Genomic DNA, 20,462 nt, shown 5'->3' on the forward strand with positions numbered 1-20,462 from the left:
TGGGCAACAGCCCAGAAACAAGATGTGGTGGCATTGTCTATTCTCTAGATAAAAGTACAAAGTGCAGCCTGGAAGTTGATTCAAAATCTCAACATACATTCAGGAATATGAACAGACATTTGTTGGCTTTGGCCCTCGGCTCTGTTAAGTGATTAGCCTCCTTGCTCTCTCACCCACTCTCTGGCCTGCAATTAATGAGGACATTTCAGAATGTTGCTCTTGCCAGGCTGCAGGGCCTGTACCAGCTTCCCTGAGTGCCTTCTCTCCTAGTGACCGAGCTGGGCTTCCGCCTCCATGTTTGGGACAAGATTTAACTGTCAACTACACATTCAACAACTTTTACATGCAAATGGACATACTTCTTCCTTTTTAAAGAATAAAATGGTCCCATGGTCAAAGACTGAAATCATATTGAATATAAAATGAAAAGTGATTCTCCTAGACTCCCCAGTTCCTTCCCAGATGTTTGTGTAAATTATGACTTTTTCTTTCTAAAATGTTCATTATTAATGTGACAGGAATATTATACAGAATATGGTTCTGATGAAAGGTGAGTATTCCAGAGTCTGTGTGGTTTCATCAGAAACTGAGGCTACATTCAGATCCCAAAGGTAGAAATTAAAAACTTTCCTGAAATCCAACACACTAGTTAATCTAAGTAGATTCAATTGTTTTCTTAATCACACATTTTAAACTCCAAGTCAGATTTCTTTCTATCCATGGCAAAACAAACTCTTCAAGATCTATAAAAATAACACAAGTTGACCCTAGCCAGTTTGGCTCAGTGGATAGATGTGTGGACAGAAGGATCCCAGGTTTGATTCTGGTCAGGGGTACACGCCTAGGTTGCAGGCTCGATCCCCAGTGGGGGGGCATGCAGGAGGTAGCTAATCAATAATTCTCTCTTCCTCTCTGAAATCAATAAAAATATATATTTAAAAAAAAAAAAACACAAGTTGGCAGTCACCTGGAAACAATTTATTATTAAATGGATTAAGCCCTAAATCCATCAAGCAAAAGAATCTAACACACTCATGGTTAAGATGAAATAATACATAAGCACATGTATGCCTTGACTAATAAAAACAGCCCATGGTAAAATTCCCAATACTCAAGGAAGATTTAAAAATAAATGTCCTGTTCATTTAATGTTGCCTGTAAGCAGATCTCCCTGATCTTTAGACGATAAGGTTAAGACTGAAATAATTACAACTGGGAGAGGGAAGGAGGTAGAGAAAATAAAAACCTAGAAATCACAGGGAATAAGAAGTAATCCAATTAACAGCAGCACTGAAAATATGTAATCTTACAACAAATGAGTGCCAATTTGGAAAAGTAATGTTTATGGGCATTTTCTTCCCCAAATAGGGAAAAGAATAAATGTGGGAAATTAGATTTACTTTCAATAGGACCAAAAGCAACCACATATGGAAGCTACTAAACTCTCTAATGCCTGAATATTAACAAGTTCTTCACATAATTATCAAAATATTTTAAAAACTGAAACAATCCTACAATAGTCAATAAATTCAAATTCTCGTTAATCAACCTCTATTTCTTATATATTCTATTTTAAAAGAGTGCATAATTGTACCCCTTTTAAAGATGCAAATAATTTGCCTGCTGTACAAATGAAGCTCACCTGGTCTCCAAGGAGGCACCTGCCCAGGGCAGTCAGAAAGGCAACCTACACTGACTTCTGTTGCCAGTCATTCAGTTTGAAGTGGCTTTTCAGTTGGAATGAGCTGTGCCTAAACGTTTAAGGCCAAATCGTGGGCCGGTAAACAAAACCCATGCCATAGAGGAAAGGGGCCTTTAGACCCGATGAAGGCTTGGCAGACCTGTTCTTTTCTCATCTCTGCTGTTCTCGAGGAAAAGATTCCCCTAAGGTGAGCCAAGTTCAGCGGCTCACTTTGGCCTAGAGCTGCTCTAGGAGTGATCAGCCAGCTAACTGGATTCTGCTAACGAAGTTCTCATCCCAGCAGCACTCTGCGCCCCCACTTGGGAAGTCCCTAAGGAAGTAGATGGAGCTAATTAGTAGGCCAGCCCATCAAAGGCAACTCAGTACTGTACTAGCGGCGTATAAAGGACTTGCCCACAGTTGTGGCAAAGGCCACAAAAGAAATGTTTTCCCACAGAGGGTTCCCCAGTCCTTGTCCTCTTTGACTAGGCCCTCCTTTCTTCAGCTCTCTGTGCTGACGTCAGCCTGGCTTCACCATGTTTCTTCTCCCGGATGCAGTTCTCTCTCTCTTCCACTTATTTTTGAGAAAGAATTATTTTTGTCATTTACCCAACTAACCATGGAATCAGGTCTGCTGGGATAGAGGATAGAACTAGACAAATAGTGCTCTGTGTCTGAAAAGCAGCGCTGGCCTCTGAGGTTCCTGAGATGCCTGGCCGGGGGTGCTCTTCTACGCCGGGTCCTCTTCCTCCATCGTCACGTCACAGCCGGCAGTTTTCTTCTGCTCAGCCTCTGGCCCCGCGGGCAGAATGCTTGTGACCGTGTGGAGGAGCGCTTCGATCTGCTCCTCTGTGAGCCGCTCTTCACTCTCTTCCACCATCTGCAGAAGGAAGGAAACCTCCAGGGTTACAATGGGCCTGCTAGCTGGGCACCCACGTCGTTCCCAGTCCCAGCCCAGCCTCTTAGCACAGAGCTCAGGGCCAGTCCCGAGCACCCTCCGGTCTCTGGGTCCGCTCCACCTTGGCTCCACAGGAGGGGGAAGTTTTCTTTTAAGAAAAAGAAGCCGAAACCGGTTTGGCTCAGTGGATAGATCGTCGGCCTGCGGACTCCAGGGTCCCGGGTTCGATTCCAGTCAAGGGCATGTATTTGAGTTGAGGGCAGCTGATCGATGTTACTCTCTCATCAATGTTTCTGGCTTTCTATCCCTCTCCCTTCCTCTCTGTAAAAAAATCAATAAAATACCTTAAAAAGAAAAAAAAAAGGAAAAAAAAAGAAAACCCTAACAGTTCTGTCCCTATATACACATGTGAATATGTTGTACATGCAAAGAAAAAAATCACCTCTGGGAGTGCATGGTGCTTTATATATTTTTATATTTCACAAGTTCATCTGTAACTTACAAACTAGCAACAACTCATCTGATGACTCAGCAGGAGTCTAATGAGTGCCCCTGGAAAACAATCCCACACTGCCTCACCAACGGTGCCAAATGGTTTATACATTTTTTTCTAATCCTCATTAACCCCACTGCCTAAGAACAGCTCTTTAGGGAGCTATGTGCCTGGCGCTGCACCTTACACTTTACATCCCTTATTTCTTTTAAGCCTCAGAACAATCCTGGCAAGGGACGAACTAGAAATCCAAGCCAGGCCTATCCAACTCAAACACACACCACTGGGCCTTAAGTCTCCTCCTGAGAAAGCAGAACAGGAGTCTGATGAGTGACGCCGGAAAGCAACCCTACATTGCCTCCTCACAGGGCTACTTAAAGCCTGGCTTCCAACAGTCCTGGAAATCTGAGCACACAGCTGACACCCTATCTCTGACATCTGGCAAGTAAGACCAAAAGGAATTCTAGAAAGAAATCCGGCAGATTTAAATAAAGGAAGATGGCAAGCTAGATTTACAATCCTGAAATCAGTCCACTGCCTCACTTTACAAATAACGGTATAGAAACAAAAGAAGTCCGGTGACACATCCAAGATCATTCTGCAAACTCCTGACAAAACATTAGTCTCTTCATTCATCTTAGTCCAAAAATGTTTCCACAACTAGAAAATAACCCCAAGTAGTCTAGGGTGGGGAAGATACCAAGTGAACCAATGAAATTAATTCCCATCACACTGTGAAATAAAATGTCCATTGTCTAGCCGAAACCGGTTTGGCTCAATGGATAGAGCGTCGGCCAAAATCAATAAAATACATATATTTTAAAATGTCCATTGTCTAATGATTCAAAGGCATAATAAAATGTAACTTATTTTTAAAAAAATATTTTTTATTGATTTTTTTTTTTTTACAGAGAGGAAGAGAGAGTTAGAAACATCAATAATGAGAACATCAATCAGCTTCCTCCTGCACACTCCCTACTGGGGATGTGCCCGCAACCAAGGTACATGCCCTTGACCAGAATCGAACCCGGGACCCTTCAGTCTGCAAGCCAACGCTCTATCCACTGAGCCAAACCGGTTTCAGCTGTAACTTCTTAACTGAACAAGAAACAATCCCCAAGCCCATTTTTAAAATCAGACATGCAAAACTGGGGTCTATGAAAGGACTAACATAGACTGCCTCCAAAGAATGAAGTAAGAGGAAGGAGGGACATAGCCAATCTGATTTAATCTTGAGAAAAAATGATCTCCATTTGAGAAGAATGTCTCCAAGTTTATGAATAACTGGCATATGCAGTTGATGGTGAACTATTTCCGGCCTCAGGTGAGAGGATGAAGGAGTTCTGAACTACTGTTAAAAGAGTGAGTGTCTCCACTAGTATCTGTGCAGTGCTCCACAGATTGTGAGGGGCTGTCACAGAATCACCGCCCCAGAGCTTCTCAAGAGCACTGCACATCAAGGCAGGACAAATTTACCGGTAAGTGGAACTTGACCTGGGTCTCAAAGCAAGTGGGGCAAGGTTTTTGACTTTCCATCCCAGCTTTCTGGAACACCATGCCTTCTACGAGGAGGTTCTATCATTTCCTCTCTGAGAGATGCTCTGCTGTACAGCAGACTACTATAGAGTCCACTGGTTAAGAGTTTGGTTATGTGACCTCTGAGAGGCCTTTCCTTTCAGAAAACCAAACAGAGAGAACCTCAATAGGCCACCTTCTTGCATCCCAATCTCTGGGTTTGGTAGATGCAACACTAAGATCAGGTGTCAGGGAGGTGTGTTCTTGGCAAAAGGGCTGATGAGCTTTCCAGTTAGCCAAATTTTCCAGAAGCAGCTTTGATTCGCAAATGATCCTCAGGGATAATTATAATCAGGAAGTTTTCTTTTCAACCCAAGACTCTCAGGCCCAAATAAAGAAGTGCAAAGCACCATCTCAACATTCTGAAATCAAAGGTTTCAAGTTATTCAGAATATAAAGGCAAATGAAATTTTAAAATCCAAAGTATTTGCAGATGGGTCAACATACATCACACATGTCTTTAATCATATACAAAGATTATATCAATGGCCAGGAGCTGTCAAACTAAGCTGATGAACTGTTTCTCATTTTAAGCTGCCAGGCCTAACCTCTTACTTTACGCAAACATCTCAAAATCTAATAGTCACTGACACTTTTAGCTAGTTGACCCAGGAACAGTTCACACAACCTCTGTAATTTCAATTTTCTCTATTATAAAATGAAAGTAATGTGTATAGCCAAAACCAATTTGGCTCAGTGGATAGAGCATCAGCCTGTGGACTGAAGGGTCCCAGGTTCGATTCCGGTCAAGGGCATGTACATTGGTTGCGGGCACATCCCCAGTAGGGGGTGTGCAGAAAAACTGGTCGATGTTTCTCTCTCATTGACGTTTCTAGCTCTCTATCTCTCTCCCTTCCTCTCTGTGAAAAAATCAATATATTTAAAATAATAATAAATAAAATATATTTAAAAATAGAAAGAAAGTAATGTGTATAGTCAGGACCAAATAAGAACAAAAACTATCGTCTTTTGTAAGCCATAAAACTCTACATAATTCAAGACATTTTGCTGAAACCGGTCTGGCTCAGTGGATAGAGCGTCAGCCTACGGACTGAAAGGTCCCAGGTTCGATTCTGGTCAAGGGCATGTACCTTGGTTGTGGGCATATCCCCAGTAGGGGGAGTGCAGGAGGCAACTGATCGATGTTTCTCTCTTATCAATGTTTCTAGCTCTCTATCCCTCTCCCTTCCTCTCTGTAAAAAATCAATAAAATATATTAAAAAAAAAAAAAGACATTTTATAGTCACTCATTATAACAGGCATAGATGGCAGTGCTGCTCAGGGCCATGGCCGGTGAGGTCATGGGTTCACTGTCTTATCTTCAGATCAGAGGGCTCAAAGGGGAGGCAGAGTCATAGAAGCTGGTGGCTTCCTCTTCTTCAGACAGGTCTGAGGATTCCAACAAATCATGGCTGAGGTGCAATTGAAAAAGAGAAGCTTCAGACCCTAATACTGAATACTAACAAATGTTAGATGCTGGGATTACTTCAAAATGGTTGTAAGCTTTAAATGAGGAAAGTCTCAAGTCCTCTGCAGTTTCCATTCTCTGTGAAAATCCAACTTCTTATTCCACTCTGGTGAGAAGAGATACTGCTACAAGCCTTGGTAAATGATTTGCTATCTTTTACAGCCAAATCCCAAGCTGGGAAAACTCTGGATATAAAATGGTCCAATTACTGGAAAACAACACACATAATTTTCACCAAGGAAAGGAGGAGAACAGTCTGAGGGGATCCAAAAGTACGTGGCTTGGGGGAACACAGTAAGACTTGTGAATGAGACAAACTCAAATCAGCCTCTCACTAGCCAAGATTATGGTGGAGGCATTAAAGGTGACCTTTACAAAGCCTTAGCACCACGTCTGGCAGACAATAGGTATTTAATAGCAGCTAATTTTACAAAGGATGATAGAGCTTTCTACAGGCTCTGGGATGAGGTCACACTAATCCTCCTCATCTCTTCTCCATCTGTTCTGAAGCCATGAATAACATATGTTGCTGATTAAAGTTGGAGGAGACATGACATGTGATCTTTAACCCAGAGGGAAAGGAATTAGTTTCTTGCTGTTTTGTTTGTTTTTTCTCTTTTCCAAGTTGAATCTCCAACATACACAGTCGAAAGCATAAGAACAATGAGGTTTTAAATGAACCTTTGTGATCCTGAAGGCCAATTACCCAGAAAGGCACCCTTTGTGGAAGGAACTTTTCTAAATTTTGAGTACATTCTGAAGGGCAGAAGCAACACTACAAAGACAATAAGTTTTAGTCAAAAATTAAATATCCCATGACTCTTTAAGGAAAGAGTATTTCTGTTTTGTTTTTTAAACAATTTTAGAGATCATAGGTATTACTGGCCATTTTCTTCCACACTTTTCTGAAGGAAATCTGACAAAGTGCTAAATACTTCTAAAACTGATTTTGGAAACAGTTTTATTCTCATTTTGTTAATTCTCCAGCCAAAGTTTCTCTCTGGCAGTTGAATAGCCTGCCTAATATTTGTAGCTTAATGATGCTCTTTGCTCTGTACTACTGAAGGAAACAGCAAGTCAATATAGCAACCACTCATCTGTATCACTGGACCTGTTTCACAGTCTCCTTACACCACCTCAGCTTTCTACTCCAGCTGCCTCCCACAATTCCGAAGCTTTATGCTGTGGCTGCAATTTAGACTTTCCATGTGATGAGGCTCCTCTGAATGGTTTTATGCAGGGAAATAAGATCATCAAATTTGTGGTTTTAGAAAATGAACTATATAATGCTATGGAAGATAGACTGAAGGAGCCAGACTGGAACAGGGAGAATGGTGAGAGGATAACTGCAAGAGCCGAGTTGAGATATGATGACAGAGAGTAGTTCAGTGCAGTAGGGAAAGGAAGAATAAGAGACAGAAGCAACAGAACCTGAGGACGGAGTGTGATAAAAGAAGAGAATGACTTCCAGGTTTCTAGCTTAGGAGACTGGGCCAGGAGGGTAAGAAAGAGAGCATGTGGGAAAGTGCACATATGCTCCATTAGCCAAGAAAAGAAATTCAGGAAGAGCAGGTCAAAGGGTAGGCGTGGGGGAGATGTATTCCAGCAGTCATGGCGAGTCTAATGTTTGTATGCAACATCTGGGTTGGCAATAACCCTACAGGGGAGCAATGGCCAGAATCACGTAGAACATCAGGTGAGAAAAGAGCTACCAAATCATAGGCCTAAACCTGTAGAGGGAATTAAATTTCGTCTTCTACTTTACCTAAGCCCATACTAAGTAGGATTAAATTTCACTCATAAAATGTAGTGGCCTGACAGTCTTTCCAAGTTATGCCAGTTCCTGGCTTGGCTGTTGTCTGCCTTTATATCACCCTTTCTATAGTACATCTCATACCCATAAATCAACCCACCCACCCCCATTACACACACACACACACTACCCTCCTTCACTCACCAGCTGGATCTCAACAGCAGTCATAGGCCTGTGATTCAGCAGCTGAAGTTTTTCAGCTCTGTCAAAAAATAAACAAAAAGAAATTACAAAGCATTGAAAACTCTCACACCCCTAAGGATCTTGATTCTTTACCAAGTTGTTTAGAGAACAGTTTGCAAGACAAGTGGGAGAACAACTTGGAATATGGCCCTCCACTTCCTCAACTGTAAAACGAAACTCAAGGGTACAAATGTGTATTAGAATCTTACAGGTCATAAAGACTTAGACTGTTATAAATGCAACAAATATTAGAGATGAAAGTTTAATAAATTTTATTTGCAAAATGTAAAACAAGTCTTCTTAATTCAGATAATAGAAAGTAAAGATTAACAAAATAATATTGGTTGGTCACTGCTTGAGAATTCCTTTTTGAGATTAAGATGAACTCTTATTCAAGTTTGACCTATTATCTTAGTAAACAATGATTTTAAGGGAGCAGGAGTTAATATAGTAGTACACAGTACGGATCTTCTGCCCTCAGAGTTTACAAACCAGTTGGGGAAAAAGACAAATACAAACAAATTTTAAAAAAGGTTTGCTGAAACCGGTTTGGCTCAGTGGATAGAGCGTTGGCTTATGGACTAAGGGGTCCCGGGTTCGATTCTGGTCAAGAGAACGTGCCTTGGTTGCGGGCACATCCCCAGTGGGGGATGTGCAGGAGGCGGCTGATTTTTATTTCTCTCTCATCGGTGTTTCTGACTATCTATTCCTCTCCCTTCCTCTCTGTAAAAAATCAGTAAAAATAAAAAATAAATAAAAAGGGTTTAAGTAACAGTTGAGGATCACTGCCATATGTCACATGGCACTATGTAGCTCACTGCTGAAGTGTGGTTGAAATGTGTGGACTCTCAAAGACGACAAGACTTAAGAGAACAACTTAAATTACCACTCTGTACAGGTAACAATTTCTAAATTTTTCTATCATCTGACCCTGGAACTCCAGATACAACCTTAAATTCAATAAATACTTACTGAGTTTAAAGATACTATAGAATAAATAGATGAGTAAGCCACAAATCCCACAGTCGTGTGTTTGGGGAAGCAGTACAAGTTACCCAGACTCCCTACGCCTCAGTTTCATCATTTGTAAAACATGCATAATGATATATCTACTATCTCACAAGGAGTGAAAAGGGATGAAAACCTTACCATTTATGGTGGCAGCAACAATCATTTATTGCTTACTTTCCATTAAGAGAAGCACATTTAACTGTCAGACTTAACTGATACTGAGATAATAAATAACTCTTATCATCAAAGCTCACGTTCTTAATCATTTGCTTTTAGTGTTCGCAGTGCTCATAATGTGGCTGTCACACAGTAATTTCTCCATAAATAGTCATTGCTATTAGAGTTGTAGCACAGTTCTATTCCTCGTAATCCCCCAAACATTTACTCTAAACTTGAAGACGACTTCACAGAGAAGACCCTTGCACTGGACTCTGCAGGACTTTCTGGGCAGAAAGGAGAAACAGAATGGGCAGTCAAGCAGGAACACACAAGTAAATGCCCAGAAGTACAAACATTCATGGAGCTTTAGGAAATGGCTCCTAGAGCGGTTGTGGGACACAAGGTCCAGAGAGTCTTCTGGGACAAGATTGCTAAGAGTCCTGCCTACCAAGAGGCTGGATGTTACTCCGTACTCACGGAGAGTAACCAAGGAAAGAACTAACATGCTCAAGCTGATATTGAAGCAATTCTGGAAGACCTGAGAAAGTGGAGGCAAAGACACTGTAATACTCCCAGGTGAGAGAAAACAAAGTGGTGAACTTGGGCAGCAGCAGCAGCAGCAGGAATGGCAAAGAGAGTCTGGACATGTGAAATGCTCTTGGTCACCCCAGGTCTATCAGTTAACAGACCTAACAACTGCCTAAGTTTGGTGAGGCTGGGGGAAGGCAAGGGAAGAATTAAAGTTTATTGTCAGGTTTTTAGCCTGTTTGGAAAATATTTAACTGAAATTTTATTGATTGACTGATTGATTGGTTTGAGGAAGGCAAAGAGAAACATCGATTTATTGTTCTACTTATTTATGCATTCACTGATTGATTCTGATACGTGCCCTGACTGGGGTTCGAACCCACAACCTTGGAGTATCAGGATGACATTCGAACCAACTGAGCTACCTGGCCAGGGCCAAGTTGGTGGTACTGTGAAAAAAAACACACACAAATTCTATCAAGCAGACTGTGTAATTTTAATCTTAATTTGTTCTAAAATGAAAGAAAAAGACCAGAGCTGGATTTATTCTCAAGGAGTTATCTAAAACCATCACAGTGGATAGCATAGCCCAGAGACCAAGTGCAGGGTAAGTGAAGAACAAGGACAACACCATAAAGCACCTCCATTTAAAGGGCCAGGAGAGAATGCGGTTTAGGAGAATGAGGAGGAGGAAAAAGCATAGTATATACAGAGATCGGTACTTTCCATGGTTTCAATCATCCACTAGGAGTCTTGAAACGAATGTCCCATGGATAAGGGGGGACTGCCTTAAACAACACTGCAAACACTACACAGGAAAGTGTCAGGCTACCTCCTGATTCCATGCCTCAGCACATGATCCTTCTACTTAGACAGCATTAACTTACCTGCATCTGGCCAACTCTTCCTTTACATCAAACCCACTGTAATTTCCTAAGACAAATTCTCAAATTCTGACACTTCAGTATCTCTCTACTATGTCCCCACTACACAGCAATTACACTGTGTTCATATCTTTGTATCCCCAACAACTGAACGACAGGTCGCTACGATGCACCCTGACTCCCTGGTGGTCAGTGTGCTCCCCACAGGGGGAGCACTGCTCAGCCAGAAGCCGGCGAGAGCCTCTCCTGCCTCCGTGGTGCATTAAGCAGCAGCGAGCCGAGCTGTAAGGAGCAGTGAACAGGCGAGCGGTAAGGAGAGAGTGCAGGCTGGGCTAAGGGACCCCCCACCCCCCACCCCAGTGCTTGAATGTCATACACTGGGCCTCTAGTATGAGAATAAATTAAAGAAAAGGCTAGGGTAGCACTAACTTACAGAAGTTCAAGGGAGAGACAGCTATTGAACACTGGGGAGACATGAGTCAGGATTCCATGTTCTGAAAGCAGTCACGGTAACCACATAGGTTTTCCAGGTACTAGGAAAACCTGACCACCCTTCCACCCTGAGCTGTGCTGGCTCCAGAGGTCATGTTCCAAATATGGTGGCAAATCCCAAGAGTAATCTGTGCACAGAAGAGTCCCTTTTAGGGACCCAAAGTTATTTACAGGCTTGCCTGGCTGGGTCTTAAAGGCAAGTCCTTCCTCTATGCCTGGTAGTCACAGCTGTACATCTTTGAGTGACCTAAGGAAGAGACCTGGGCTGTAAGCCAGAGTGTAGCTCTTGAGGATTAAATACCTTAAGCAAAAAATTAAAATGATTAAATAACCAAATGCTTTGGAGAATTAACATGCTAAAGAAAATATGACACAGGACTTAGTGTCAAAGTGAATTCAAGTTGAGTCTCAATACTACCATTTTGCTGAATAAAGTTGTGATGTAAAATAAAGAATAGTTCCTACAATATCCTCAGCGACTCTAGTAATGGAAGTACTTAACCAAATTAATGAAACTCCAGTTTGCACTACTAGATCTGGACCAGTTAAGGGCTAGTATCTTTCATCTCCTTTCCATGAAAGAACGGTAGAGAAAAACTCGATTGAGATATCCTATCCTATATAATGGTAGAGAAAAACTCGATTGAGATATCCTATCCTATGTAATATGCAAATTGGCCATCATGCCCTCGCAAAGATGGCCGGCAGGGAAGGTTAGTTGTGGGCGACCAGACTAGCAGGGGAGGGTAGTTAAGGCAACCAGGCTTGCAGGGGAGGGCAGTTGTGGGCAATAAGGCCAGGAGGGTAGGGCAGTTGGGGGCGAACAGGCTGGCAAGGGAGGGCAGTTAGGGGCGACCAGGCTGGCAGGGGAGAGCAGTTGGGGGCAATCAGGCCAGCAGGGGATGGCAGTTGGGGGCGATCGCGCTGGCAGGGGAACAGTTAGGCATCAATCAGGCCAGCAGGTGAGTGGTTAGGGGTAATCAGGCTGGCAGGCAGAAGAGGTTGGGGGCAACAGGCAGGCGAGCAGTTAGGAGCCAACAGTCCCGGATTGGAGAGGGTACAGGCTGGCTGAGGGACACCCCCATCCAGTGCACAAATTTTGTGCATCAGGCCTCTGGTTCCCCTATAAGGATTAAAGAGCACATCAACAGTTTCTATTATAAATGTGATTCCTGCTTTGAACTTCACTAGCTAGCAAAAGATGGTTCAGGCCCTGACCAGTTTTGCTCAGTGGATAGAGCGTCGGCCTGCAGACTGAAGGGTCCCAGGTTCGATTCCAAAGGCATGTACCTTGGTTGTGGGGACATCCCCAGTAGTAGGTGTGCAGGAGGGCAGCTGATGGATGTTTCTCTCTCATTGATGTTTCTAACTCTCTATTCCTCTCCCTTTCTTTCTGTAAAAAAATCAATAAAAATAAAAAAAAGATGGTTCTGGTCTTAATGGTATATGGCAAGCAGCCACCTGGATCACCAGGCACTGAGGCCAATTAATTCCAGTGGGCTGCAATGGTTGGCTCCCTCCTAGAGGAGCCAGGCCCCAGCCACAGGGAAAGAAGCCTGACTGTCCCCTCTAGTGTTTGGTTTTAGAAAAACACTGCCTGCAGCTTTTGCTTCTGACAGTCATGAATAACTTATGTACATGTTAATCTGATCTAGGAATCAACCACTTAATTAAAAGTAGACATGAAACTGTTAAAAAAAAACTTTGATTACTTTGTTTCAGTCATCAATTCAAATGGAGACTATAGCGTTGGTGCTATAGTGGTGAGCATAGCTGCCTTCCCAATGGAGACTACAGTCATGAAATCAAGAGAAGGTTGAAACTTAGAAGGGCAGCAATGGAAAAATTAGGAAAGGCTTCTAGTCAAGACTGTAGAGTAGATAAATGCTGTACTTGCCTTCTCCCTGGATCACATCAAAATTACAATTAAACTACAGAACAACCATCACTGAGAACCACCTGAAGTCTAGCTGACCATAAGTCCTATAACTAAGGATATAAAAAAGCAGCCATGCAAAGACTGATAGGAAGCGCAGAGACATGGAACAAGCAAGCTGGTCCCAATCTACCTGTTGCAGTTAAAAATGGGGAAGAGCCAGGGGCCTGAACCCTCACCCCTGCTGAGGGAGTCTCCTGCCCCCATGGCTGCTTCACTTCCCATGCCCAGCTCAAATCGGGACCCGGGTAAAAGACGAAGTCTTGGCTGACAGCAGCTGCCTTCTCACTACAATAAGACTTGTTTGAGTTGTCTTGTACCCGTAGTGTGGGGAAGTGGGTTTTTGATATCTAAATCCAGCCTACCACCGGGAATGGTCAGGGCTACTCAAGAAGGCAAATAAATCCTTTCCACTAATATTTACACAGTAAAATAAGATTGTTTTAGAGTAATAAATTTGATAGTAAAATAGTAGACAAGTAGATAATTTAAATTGGCTAACTGAAATAAGCAAATATTCTAGAAAAATTAATTGCACTGGACAAAAAGCTGTTCCTAAAGTGTTAACTAAAACTTTTATTGGTAGTTCATCTCATGATAAAAATCTCACAATAGGAAGTGAACCTAAAGCAGTCATATTATAGTGCAAAAAATTAAAATTTAAAAGCTATCAAAACTACGTTATAAAATTTTCAAAAGCCTCCTAATATTTAAATCAAAAAAGGGAGAAAGTAGAAGAATATCATGTAAGGAAAAATATCCTGTAAGTAAATTACATCTAGAAAATTTGTACTTTAGAAAATTAATTGTAATGCTAACAGCAAAACATCTATGAAAAACACAGATGGTGTCAAAACAAGTCAGAGGAAAATCATTTGGGCAAAAAATGAAAAAGGATCCCAAGTCAAATTTATAGAAAATATTCCTTTATTAACTTTTGGTCGAGAATATGTTTGTATATTTTCAGAAAACAACTCCGAGACCATGTGAATTCTGGCAACAGAGAGGAATTGACAGGACTACTCCAACCATGAAGACAGAAGAGAAGCAGCCCAGAGATGGAAGACGCTGACGACGCCTTGCCATAATAGCAGTCAGCAGCTGTGTGTCACTGCAGGTTGCCCAGGACCAAACCAGAGAGGGTCGGACCTGCATTACCACCATTTGCCCACCATCCAGAACTGAAATATCGTTGCTGACATATACACAGAAGGAACTGTTTGACATTGAAATTGGATCTCAAAAGAACTGTTGGCCCAGAAAGAAACTCATTACAGACTGATTCATATGCCTCTCAGCATAACCATTATTGCTTGTCTCATTTTTTATTCTTATATTTCCAGTAGGACATGATCTCACTCATCTAGGGGAAATGGTGAACAACATAGACTGATAAACAAGAACAGACCGAGATTAGGAGCCATGGATCAGACTGTTGGACCTCAAAGGGAGGGTGGGGATAAAAGGGAGAGATCAACCACAGGACTTAGGTGCACACTTATGAGCCTAATCAGTGATCAAGGACAATAGGGGGGTGGTAGCATGAGTGGGAAGGGGTGGGGGATTGGAATGGGGGGGTTGAGGACAAATATGTGATAGCTTAATAAAAAAATTAAATAAAAATAAAATAATAAATCGAAGGGGAAAAAATGGGGAAGGGCATCACAGCTGTGAGGTCCCCTTTGAAGAATGAGGTATCCCAGCTCCAAACCATGCCCTCCAGCCCAGGATTCCAGAGCCAGAAAGAAGTCCCCATAACTTCTGGCTTTGAAAACCAGCAGGGATTATGGCTGAGTAAGAAAGAGAGCTGTTGCCGAAACCGGTTTAGCTCAATGGATAGAGCATCGGCTTGGGGACTGAAGGGACCCGGGTTCGATTCCGGTCAAGGGCATGTACCTTGATTGTGGGCATATCCCCAGTAGGGGGTGTGCAGGAGGCAACTGATCGATGACTCTCTCTCATCGATGTTTCTAACTATCTCTCTCCCTTCTTCTCTGTACAAAATCAATAAAATATATTTTTTAAAAAAAGAAGAGAGCTGTTGAAGTCCTAGGGGTTCCTCTTAAAGGGCCCACAGAGACTTACTTGCTTTGAGCTCCAGTGCTGGGGCCCCAGCTTAAACAGCAACATGAACATACAGAAAGGAATTGAATTGTCTGGTTTTGGGGCGAGGGCTGCCATAAAACTTTAGAATCATTCAGCAAACGATTTGTAAAGGGCACTTGAATTCTGCATATGGCTGTGAGATGAAGTCAATCAAAGAGGTATTATACATACCTCTGTTTTATAAATGCCCTGTTCAACATGTCAGCAACTGATTATATATGACTATTAATACTTAAATTTGCCAGCCGGTGTGGCACAGTGGTTGAGTGGCAGCCGATGAGCAAGGAGGTCACAGTTTAATTCCTGGTCAGGGCACATGCCTGGGTTTAGGCTCAAGCCCCGGTGGGGGCCATGCAAAATGCAGCTGATCAATGATTCTCCATCATCGATGTTTCTGTCTCTCCTCTCCCTTCCTCTCTGAAATAAATAAAACTTTTATTAAAATACTTAAATTGAATTAAAATTAAATAAAACTAAAAATAAAACTCCTCTGTAGCCATATTTAAAATGATTGAGCCGGTGTGGCTCAGTGGTTGAGCATCCACCCAGGAACCAAGAGATACTGGTTGGATTCCAGTCCAGGGCACATGCCTGGATTGCAGGCTCAACCCCCAGAAAGGGAACATGCAGAAGGCAGCCAATCAATGATGTTTTTCTCATTGATGTTTCTATCTCTTCATTTTTCTCCCTTCCTCTCAAAAAAACCCCACAAAAACATATTTTTAAAAAAATAAAATTATCAACAGTTACATGTGGCTAGAAGCTACAGTGTAGGATAGAGCAGAGAAATATTGCCATTATCACAGAAAGTTTTTTTTTTTTTAAATATATATATTATATATTTCATTGATTTTGTACAGAGAGGAAGGGAGAGAGATAGAGAGTTAGAAACATCGATAAGAGAGTCATCGATCAGCTGCCTCTTGCACACCCCCTACTGGGGATATGCCCGCAACCAAGGTACATGCCCTTGACCGGAATCGAACCCGGGACCTTTCAGTCCCCAAGCTGACGCTCTAACCCACGTGTCAAACACAAGGCCCGCGGGCCAAATCCAGCCCGCCAGGCCTTGCAATGTGGCCCGCACCGCGCTGTCATCACTGCACTCCGCTGTCAGTTTATGACATTGTCAGTTTATGACTGTTCAGTAAACCATTCGGCCCACGATTTAGGCTGGATTTTAGATTTTGGCCCCTTCTCTGATTGAGTTCGACACCCCTACGGCTATCCATTGAGCCAAACCGGTTTCGGCTGTCACAGAAAGTTCTATTGGACAGGACTGCTCTGTAATCTCTGATAGTCTATAAAAGAACCGCAAATTGAAAGAAAATACTGTCACATGAGAAGATGCAGTCCAGCTCAAACTACATGCAACTTCTGTAGACTGAGATCTCTATCTTTGTGACAAAGTACATTTAGAAGGTGATGCATCATTTTTTTCCTCCCTGCTCCCTTCCCTAAGTCCTGATCCCTGCCTTGTGTTTCTATTATCCAAAGCTTTTTGTGTCAATGTGGTCACACATGCTCCAACTAAGAATGAGAGTGATAAGCATATAGATTGTTTGGAAAATGTTAATAAAAAGTTTCCTTTTCTATAAAAAAGAAAGAGAGAGCCCAGTCAAGTGTGGCTCATCAGTTAAACGTAGACCCAGGAATCAGGAGGTCGCCGGTTCAATTCCCGGTCGGGGCATATGCCCAGGTTGCAGGCTCGATCCCCAGTATAGGTTGTGCAGGAGACAGCAAATCATTGTTTCTCATCATTGATGTTTCTATCTCACTCCCTCCCATCTCGTCTCTGAAATCAATAAAAATACATATTTAAAAAAAGAGAGCCCTGACTGGTTTGGCTCAGTGGATACAGCATCAGCCTGCGACTGAAGGGTCCCAGGTTAGATTCCGGTCAAGGGCCTGTACCTTAGTTGCAGGCACATCCCTAGTATGGGGTATACAGGAGGCAGCTGATCAATGTTTCTCTCTCATCAATAATGTTTCTAACTCTCTATCCCTCTCCCTTCCACTCTGTAAAAAAATCAATAAAATATATATTAAAAAAAGAAAAGAAAAGAAGAGAAAAGAAAAAGAGAGAGAACAGAGCCTTGGGGACCTGTAAGAACAATTATCAAAGTTCTCACAGTTGCACCTTTGGAGCTTGAGAAGAAAGGAGAATGAGATTAAAGCAGAACAAATATTTCAAGAAATAATGGACCCAGACTTCACAAATTTGGTAAGAAATAGACAAGAAAAAATATTAAAAGCTGTACGAGGAAAACAACACATTACATATTTACATGATTACAGATTACTCATCAGAAACCATGACAGTCAGAAGCCACTTTATTAGCATCATTAAAGCACTGAAAGACTCTCAACACACTGAAATTATCCTTCAGCAATTAAAGAAAACATTCATTGTTGAAAGAAAATTTGTAGCCATGTTCTAAAAGAAGTGCTAAAGGAAGTTCTTCAGGCTGAATGAAGTACATAGTAAAAAGTAAGCATGAAACATCAGGAATAAATAAAGAGCAAAAGAAATGGTAAAATTCTGGGGAAACATAAAAGACTATTTTTGTACTCCTAAATTAAATAGGAATATATAAAATTATATTAAAACACCACTAAGTACTATTTCAATGTATGAACTACCCGACCAGGGCTGAGGTGATAAATTTAATATTCTATGTATTTTACAGCTGAAAACAAGACAAACTATATACACACACATTCATACACACAGATGTATATACACACATTTGAAATATATTTTCTTTGAAGTAAAAAAGTGCACTTAGCTTACAACTGTGAGCCAAATGGTTCCTCCAAAAGAAAATTTTTTATTGTCCTAAATGAAATAACAAACACTTTTGGAATGTATCAGCTCTGGTATTAATTCTAAAAGACTAAGAGTAGTTTTCTTCTCATGTAAAATCTTGATCTAATTCCTTAAAAAAAAATTTTTAATATATTTTTATTGATTTCAGAGAGGAAAGGAGAGGGAGAGAAATAACATCATCAATTGGCTGCCTCTTGCACACCCCCAACTAGGAATCAAGCCCACAACCCGGGCATGTGCCCTTGACCGGAATGGAACCTGGGACCCTGGGACCCTTTAGTCCACATGCCAACACTCTATCCACTGCGCCAAACCAGCTAGGGCTTAATTATTGTTTTTAAGTCCTACAAGCCTATCTTATTTAAGAAAACCACCAAGAAAAATAACTGGGCTCTAGAAGAGCAGACAGAATATTATTAAGCCATTTTTGCCCCAAGCCAAAAAAACAAATGTCAAATGCCTTAATTGATAAACTTTATAAAAAGCAGTTTAATCTGTGAACCCCATTTTTCAATCAATTTGGTCTGAATACTGACAGGGGTAATGGAACAGATCATAGAACTGGGACTAAAAAAAATTTTTTTTGAGATTAAAAAACCCCACTATGTTCTATTGCTGGCTCTAAAAGGATCCCTATATTGAATTTTCAGCTGTCTCATCTCCAATACCATAATATTACTTTAAAAGAGCATATTGATGCCCTGACTGGGTAGCTCAGTTGGTTAGGATGTCATCCTGATAGGCCAACGTTGCAGTTTTGATCTCTGGTAAGAACACATGTAAGAATCTGAAGCCAAAGCTGCAGGCTCCACCCTGAAACCCTGGCCCGTCTGTAACTGCGAAATGCGACAACAAAATAGATCACAAACGAAAGAAATGGAGGACAAAAAGCGTCTGGATATAGAGTTCAAATCTACGCTTATAAGGTTTTTCAAGAATTTCCTAGAAAAGATGGATAAGGCCTATGAGGATATGAAAAGAGATCAACTAGAATTAATAAGGAGTCAACAAGAAATGATAAGGGATCAACAAGAAATAAAGAATACATTGTCTGAAATAAAAAATATTTTACAGAGTCCTAAAAACAGAAGGGAAGATCGCAAGAATCAAGTCAAAGATTTGGAACATAAAGAGCCAGAAGACACTCCTCCATAGAAGCTAGAAGGCAAGAGAATCCAGAAAATTGAAGATAATGTAAGAAACCTCTGGGACAACTTCAAGCGAACCAACATCAGAATTATGGGGGTCCCAGAAGATGAGAGAGAGCAAGATATCGAAAACATACTGAAAGAAATAGTGACAGAAAACTTCCCCCACCTGGTGAAAGAATTAGACTTACAAGTCCAGGAAGCGCACAGAACTCCAAACAAAAGGAATCCAAAGAGGACCACACCGAGACACATCATTATTAAAATTCCAAGAGCAAAAGACAAAGAGAGAATATTAAAAGAAGCAAGAGCAAAGAAGGTAGTAACTTATAAAGGAGCACCTATACGATTGTCAGCTGATTTCTCAACAGAAACCATGCAGGCCAGAAGGGAATGGCAAGAAATATTCAAGGTGATGAATAGCAAGAACCTACAGCCAAAAATAATCTCCCCAGCAAAGCTATCACTCAGAATCGAAGGCCAGATAAAGAGCTTCACTAATAAAAAAAAGCTAAAGGAGTTCATCACCACCAAACCAGAATTATATGAATTGCTGAAGAGGGTTCTTTCAGAAGAGAAAGTAAACAAAGATAAAAATTATGAACAACAAATACGTAATTATCAACAAGTGAATCTAAAAACCAAGGAAATTAAAAAAATCTGATGAACAATATTAACTGTTGAATATAATAGAATCAGAGGTATGGAAGGGGAGTGAACTGACGATTCTTGGGGAAAAGGGGAGAGGAGGGCGTGGGAAGAGTCTGAACATAAACTGTGCACCTATGGATGAGGACAATGGGGAGAGGGGAAAGGGCAGAAGGTGGGGTGGGAACCTGGTGGAGGAGAGCAATGGTGGGGGGGAAAAAAGGAACATTTGTAATAATATGATAAATAAAAACTTATTTAAAAAAAAAAAAAAAAAGAACACATGTAAGAATCAACCAATGAGCCCTATCCAGTTGCTTGAAACCTGGCCCCAGTCAGGGAATGTGCAAGAGGCAACCAATTAATATCTCTCTCTCACACTGATGTTTCTCTCTGCCTCCCTCTCTCCCTTCTACCCTCCTTAGAAAGCAATGGAAAAATATTCTCAGGTGAGGATTAACACACACACACACACACACACACACACACACTCCCTCACACAAAAGAATTAAGCAATGAATGCATAAATAAGTGGTATAATAAATCCATGTTTCTCTTTCTCTTCAATCAGTTTAAAAAAAAAAAAAAAAAAAAAAAAGAACATACTGC

The 20,462-nt window shown here is 41.4% G+C and overlaps 1 protein-coding gene across 1 annotated transcript in view; it reads right to left on the reverse strand.

Annotated features, from left to right (window-relative positions):
- Nucleotides 1-956: 956 nt before the first annotated feature.
- CRCP (CGRP receptor component) overlaps nucleotides 957-20,462 on the reverse strand; it is a 30,900-nt gene continuing 11,394 nt past the window's right edge. The window contains exons 5-6 of the mRNA XM_084880752.1: nucleotides 8,073-8,130; nucleotides 957-2,561 (exon numbers count right to left, since the gene is read on the reverse strand). Of these exons, the coding sequence (XP_084736878.1) occupies nucleotides 2,412-2,561; nucleotides 8,073-8,130 (208 nt within the window). The 3' untranslated portion in view covers nucleotides 957-2,411. The remainder of the gene's footprint in view (nucleotides 2,562-8,072; nucleotides 8,131-20,462) is intronic.

This window comes from Pipistrellus hanaki (assembly GCF_964339955.1).
Source record: "Pipistrellus hanaki genome assembly, chromosome: 4".
Classification (NCBI taxonomy): Eukaryota; Metazoa; Chordata; class Mammalia; order Chiroptera; family Vespertilionidae; genus Pipistrellus; species Pipistrellus hanaki.